The following is a 6,811-nucleotide window of genomic DNA, read 5'->3' on the forward strand; positions in this document are numbered from 1 at the left end:
CCCTATATCCTGGGTCTAGAGCCACTGCCTTCCCACTAACTGTGGAGGCCACTGTGGAGGTCCTATTTCCTGGGGTTCTTCCCACTAACTGTGGAGGCCACTGTGGAGGTCCTATTTCCTGGGGTTCTTTCATTCACAGTTCCTTCACTAGGACTTCAGTGCTCATGTGTCACCTGGGAGATGGAAAAAATGACTGTGACTGCCACCTGACACACTCCATCTCCTGTGACAAGATCTCCACAGACGCAAGGATGGTGTGTAACACCTCGACAAAAGGTCCAATGATTATCAGCCACAGAGTGAGCTGAGACCTGACATCTTGTCCCATCCACTCCTCCTCAGGTCCGCTAGGCTCAGGGTGATTGTCCCTCCCTCGGAACATCAAACTCAGAGGCTCTTTATCCACACCTGCCCCTGTCCCTCCCCCTGACCCTTTTTTCTCATTGTTGGATGTTAATTCCAGAACTGACTTTTGACTCTTGAATCCTTAATTTACTCTCTGTCTCCAGGTGTCATCCCATGCCCCCTGCAAGTGCCAGTTCTTACCAGGTGGAGTAAGGACCCTCCTGAGGAAATGGGAGTGTGTGGGTCCGCCCCCTCCTTCAGGAGTCGAAGCACTGCAAGAGAAGAAAGGAAACAGTTGGAGCAAGCACGGAGTACACCCTGAGTCCAAACTGACAGCCTTTCATTAACAGCTCAGGCAACAGCCGTGAGGGCGACAGGAAAGGGGAAGTCACCGTCAGATCTCAGGTTGCACACTGACAGTCACGTGTGTTTCTCTTTGTGTCCAAACCTGTTCCTGGCATGGAAGGTTGATCACCCACTGCAGACACAGAAATAAATGAGAAAGTACATTTGACTGAGGTGGATTATTTCGAAGCACCAAGCTCGTATGCCCTTTGCAGAACAAAATGGAACATATAAACAAAAAGGATCCACTCTCTAGCTTCACCGGGACACTGTTCAGCAATTTGTGGCGGCCTCTTGGCTTGAAGTGATGAAAGGTTTGCATTTTGCACATTAAGCCTCCATTTGTGCAGTTAGCCCTTGCCCATGTTTCTTATACTTGTCACAGAGCATTAGGGGACAAAGCCATAAAGTCACAGAGATCAAAACATCTATCAATTATTGGAGCAAAGCCACAGCTGCAAAACGATTTGCACGTCCATTTGCTATCAAGGTGAATTCATTAGCACACACAATGCCACGGGCACTGAGAAACCTGCTAGCCTCTGCTGACTGCGGTGTCCTGACGGGGCCAGTCTCCTAGGAAGGTCCTTGGGTTCAGGGACACACCACGGTAATATATTCACGGTTTAAAAAACAATCATAGTGTGAATTTTAATTGATCTTAATAATAAAAACCCAGAGTCAGGTTATCAGGATAAAAGCTGAAAGACCAGAGAAGTAAGGGAGCCAGCCACTAGAAAGACTTTTTATCTCTACTGAATCCTCAGACCAAAGGGGACAAGATCCTGTATCCAGGAATCCTCAGACTAAATGGTTTCCTTCTGCCTTATATTCCTGTCTCAGACACATCCCTTCCTGTCTCCACCTTCCTAGTGCTGGTGTGTGTCTCCCAAGTGCTGGGATTCAAGGTGTGTGCCACCACTGCCTGTCTCTGTTTATCTTTTAGACTGAATCAACCTCGCATAGCCCAGAGTGGCCTTGGACTCACAGAGGTCCCTGTACCTCTGTCTCCCAAGTGCTGGTATTAAAGGTGTGTGCCACCACCGCCCAGACTCTAGCTAATGACTTTCTCTGTACTCTGATCTTCAGGCAAGCTTTATTTGTTAGATCACAAATAAAATCTAAAGGCAGTAATTAACATATATGCCACAAAAAGAAAACAAAGTAGCAGCTACTATTTTGTTGCTTTGGTTTTGTTGTTATTGTTGCTTTAGTTTGGGTCAATGGTTCTATGAAGCCCAAGTTAGCCAGGAAATTTTCAGCCCCATGCCTCAGCCCTCCAGTCCCCGAAGGACTTCCACCAGCCTACATGCCCAGCTACTCTCAATTGTGACATGGTCAAAGTGGCTCAGATTCGGTCATCCTAACAGAGGCATATTGCTTCCCATCCAATCTCTTCTCTGTGACAAGGTGTCTTTCTTGCTATTCATCACAGTATCAGTACCTCCAGGTATCTTTTCTCTTGTCTCCCTTCCTCTGAGGGGCTCTAAGAGGCCATGCAATCTCAACAGCCTGGCTGCTCCTGCATGGGTTCCGACCACAGACAGCCACCCTCTCTGCTTGTGTATCCTGTGAGTATGATGGAACAGTCATCTACCATGGAGGGGACCTATGAGTAGCCTAGAGCACCCATCCTTAAGTCTTCCTCCAGTCAAGGCACCCTACATCCAAATCTCTCTCACTACAGACCGATGCATGCCTGCCCACTGAGGGAATGAGAGCCAAGCCTGTCCTTACTTCTTTGAGACTACAGCCTGTCTACTCCAGGACTATTCCAGAAAGAGCTTCCTAAGGAATATTTCTAGAACATTCCCTTTCTAGTCACAAACAAGGGACTTTCCTTTCACGATGATGTCCTTTCTTCAGTCCAAAATTTGCTTTCATGACGAAGGTCCAGTTTTCTGCGGAACCTTCTCAGGGCTGTAGAAAATGCCAGCAGCCACCATTCTCAGAGTTGAGTGAGGCAGGCAAGCATCAAGGACAGTTTAGCAACCTGGGACTCCACTTGGCTCGGGCTATAGGCTAGACACACCCCTCTCTGAACTTATAGGCAGCCTAAGACCCCTACCTGCATCAGGCTGCAGGTATACCTGCTTTAAACAATGGAATTGTCGCTCCCCTTAGTAACATTTTGATCCAAACACACCACAGAAACCTTCGATTCAAACACACCATAGATCACAGTGTGGGAGCTCCAGGTGGTGGGGTCAAGCTAATCTATGCTGGTTTAGAATGAGCTTGCCAGTAAGGCAAACCATGCCCTCTGAGTGAACTTTTAGGGGAAATCTTTTATTTGCCCTCTTATTATGGATGCACCTAGCGTGGCAGGGGACATTGGTGAGGGCTGGGTGTGTAACAGGATACTGGTGGCCATCTGGGGGCTGCCAAGCTCATTTCCTGACTCATTTCCTGACAGACAGTGAATTGAATGTCCAGAAAAGACTGACGACTAAGACGCAGAGAGAAAGTTATAACTTAATCCCTTCAATGAGGGAGAGCCTAAGGCTGGAAGTCCCTGAAACAGGTTAGCTGGGGTATTTTCCTGGCCTTTTGCATCTTCCCCTTACCCTATTGGTACTACTGAGATAACCATTTTTAAGACTTCCTTAAGTTTCTTCTCAGTGTCTCCTGGGAACGAGAAGCCAGCATCTCGGGGTACCCACTTTCCCTGTACTTTCCCTCCCGTGTCCCAACTTTCCTCAAACTGAAGGCCATTTATTGAGACTTAGTCACGTCACATTCTGAGGTATGCAGCGTGTGGCGGTTAGAATACAATGACTGCAAAGACTCATATGCTTGACCATCTGGTCCCCAGTTAGAGAAACTATCAGGGGAGGATTAGGAGGTGTGGTCAGTGTGCGTATCTCTTTCTCTGCCCTGTGGTGGTAGAACAAGGTGTAACTCTCAGGAGTTCTTTGCCTCTGCCATCATGGGTTCTAACCCTCTAACACCATAAGATATTCCTTTTATAAGTTGCCTTGATCATGGTGTTCATCACAGCCACATACAAGTAACCAAGACATGGGTTAGGAGTGCAACAGATGAACTGGGGGAGGGGCACAATTCAAGACAGAGAGGCTCATTTTTCTGTAATTGCAAACTCCCAGAACTCCCTGACAATCTCTGATAAAAGTGTCTAATTTCATCATATAGAGGTTAGAGAGCAGAGCTGTCTGTGTCAGTCCTTCTGATACATGAGGATGCTTCCCTTGTGGCCTGTCACCTGGCATATCACATTCATAAGCACTTTTCAATGTATGGTCTGCTGCTGTGGGAGGCACGCGACCCCGAGTGGCTTCAGGTCTTCTGCCTCTTGCGCAGCTGTCCCATCTACTGCTCTGATACTGCTGGGGTCATACAATAAGGTACACGGTTTCCCTTTTCAGCCTTCAGTTCCAGCTCATCTGCCCTGCATCCTCATGTGGACATAGGATATGATGATATCCCTGTCTTCGCGATGGGATAATTCATCTTTCTACGTTGTGCGTTTATCTTCCTCAGACACCTTAACTTTTAGCAATTTAAACAAACACTTTCTTCCAGATTGCTCACTTTGTAACTGGGAGCAGGTGTTGGCCTTGGTGACGGGCTGCTGCTACCCAGGACATGCAGCTTGGGGACGTCGTTTAACTTGTCTACTGATGTCTACATCACTACCTGCTGGCGTGCCTACTCCTGCTCCTCCAGGACTGCTCTCATTGATGATCCTTTGTGAACCTTTTGTCTTAAACATATTTGTGTCTGAATAAAAAGGTGTTTCTTATAGACAAAACGCAACTGCTCGGTTCTCTCACACATTCTTCTGATTTCTGGCCTCTGAGGTTTTTTTTAAAAATTATTTTTTAATGTGTAAATTCTTTTTTGTTTATTTGTTTGTTTTTATATCCCAGGCAAAGTTTCCCCTCCCTTCCCTCAAAGAAATTATGGGAATGACCAACTAATAATGATGGGCCCACTTGGAGACCCATACCCTGAGAGGCAGCTCACCCCTGAGGAGGGATTCCCCAGACGCCCAGGATAGAGCCAAACATGAAATAAACAAGCAAAAAAGAAACAAATAGTCAAAAAAACAAGTCAATGAAATGATTTCTAATGCTATTCTGCTATTCTCATCGACTGGTCCCTCGTCCAGTCCTCAGAGAGGCCTCACCCACCACCTGCTCAGCGCTGATTATGTCCAAGGCAAGTCCTGAGAGACTGGGCTCCTATGTGACCTTTTGCTACTTGTCTGCTGTGTGGACTGTGTCTTTTTTCTTTCTTCTGTTGCTGCCTTCTCTTTGGTTTTGGTTTTCCTCTTTGCGCTTTGCTTTATTTTATGAAAGAGGGTTTCTCTTTGTGATCTCAAATCCATGACCATTCCTCAGCCTCCCAGGTGCTGGCAATACAGGCAGGTGCCACCACGCCCATTCTCCTTTTGTGTAAGGAGGTCTTTACATTTTGTCATCTTAATTCACAAGCATTCAGATGAATTATTCATTAGGATTGTAATTAACATTTTAATGCATGCCAACCTAATTTACATTGATTACTATTGACTGAGGTTCAGCCGTGAACAAACACTTCATCCCTGGATATTCCTGTGTCCCCAACTTCAGACCTTAATACCTTTATGCGTGTGTACACGCCTACTAACGGGTGTGTATTTATTTCTTTTGCAGTGTCTCCGGATAGGTTAATATAAACTTAGTATCACAGCATCATTGTCTTCCATGCGCACTTCGCTTTACAGAGCTTTTCCTGTGAATTCAAGTGTCTCTCTTGCCAGTCCAGAAGATCTGTGCACCTCAAATTCTCCCTGTTGGTCTCTTAGGAATGCTTTCATTGCCCCCACATCTGGAAAGGCAGCTTTCCTGGATACAGACTTCCTGAGGATGTCCTTCTATTAGTGCCTGTTCCCCATTCTTCTGACCTCTGAGTTCAGTGTGAAGTCAGCTGCTGCTCCTACAGGGTCCTTGAGCAGAGTAAATGCAGGATGAAGATGACAAGACTCTTCAATGTTGCTTCTCTGTGCATCGTGGCTATGTGGTGCCTGAGTGTGGTCCCTCTGTACATTGTGGCTATGCTGTACCTATGTGTTCCCCCTCTGTACATCATGGCTATGTGGTGCCCACGTGTTCCCCCTCTGTACATCGTGGCTACGTGGTGCCCACGTGTTCCCCCTCTGTACATCGTGGCTATGCTGTGCCTAGGTGTGGCCTCTCTGTACAGAATGGTCCTAAGTGCCTCTCTGCTTCAGGCTGTCCCACTTGGAGTCTGGATAGTTCTTTAAAGTGTAAGTTAATATCCTCTATCATCCCGGCACCGCTTCTGCCTGGCTTTACTCTTCCTGCTCCTTTGCCCTCTTCTCCTGTCTGTGATTTGCATTGTACACGGATGCATTCCACAATGCGCCGTACTTCCTCCAGATCTGAGGTCTGCTGACATTTCCTCATTCCTCTCTCTGCAGACTGGATAATTTTAATTGATCTGTCTTCAGATCCACTGATCTCCTGTCCGCTTGACCTTTGGTTCTGTCTGCTATATATACGATGTCACGTTCTGTCCTTTTCAGCACTAGGATTTGTATTTAGTTCCTTTTTGAAACTTTGTCTTTTATTTCTTGAGATTACAGTTTCACATTTTCTCCTTTATTTGGTTCTTTTTACAGTTACAATCCGGTTGTTATTTTCCTCCATATCTTCCTATACTTAACTAGAAAAGGCTTCCTTTAGCACCACGAACATTAAATACTAACTGATTTAAGTTTCTCTAGGAAACAGACTGTCTGGAACTGCCCAGGAACAGCTTCTTTAGGCTAATTGATGCCCCCCATCCCGTGGTCCAAACTTTCTTGTTTCTTTGCTTTTCTCAGAATGTTTGGTAAAACTTGATATTACTAATAGTGAAAGGGAGATGTTTGAAATTGTGTGCACTCTCCTTCCAGGACGGCAGCCTCTCTGCCTGCAATCCTGTTTGTTTCATTCCTCTTGAAACCCTTAATATCTCCATCCTTGGTCATGCACTGAAGTCTCTGCCCCCTCCATCAGTGCTAGCTAGAGACTGATACATTTTCTTAGACGCCTGGACACCTCTCCCATCTCTTGCAGAGGAACTTTGCCTATGGCTTATGTTTTAGGGTACT

At 46.2% G+C, this 6,811-nt stretch overlaps 1 protein-coding gene across 4 annotated transcripts in view; it reads right to left on the minus strand.

The window, feature by feature from the left end:
- Myo16 (myosin XVI) overlaps positions 1–6,811 on the minus strand; it is a 474,821-nt gene that overhangs the window by 294,551 nt on the left and 173,459 nt on the right. For all 4 annotated transcript variants that reach the window (XM_026788802.1, XM_026788803.1, XM_026788804.1 and 1 more), the window contains exon 3: positions 547–617. In XM_026788802.1, the coding sequence (XP_026644603.1) occupies positions 547–617 (71 nt within the window). The remainder of the gene's footprint in view (positions 1–546; positions 618–6,811) is intronic.

This window comes from Microtus ochrogaster, unplaced genomic scaffold, assembly GCF_000317375.1.
Source record: "Microtus ochrogaster isolate Prairie Vole_2 unplaced genomic scaffold, MicOch1.0 UNK7, whole genome shotgun sequence".
In the NCBI taxonomy this organism is placed as follows: domain Eukaryota; kingdom Metazoa; phylum Chordata; class Mammalia; order Rodentia; family Cricetidae; genus Microtus; species Microtus ochrogaster.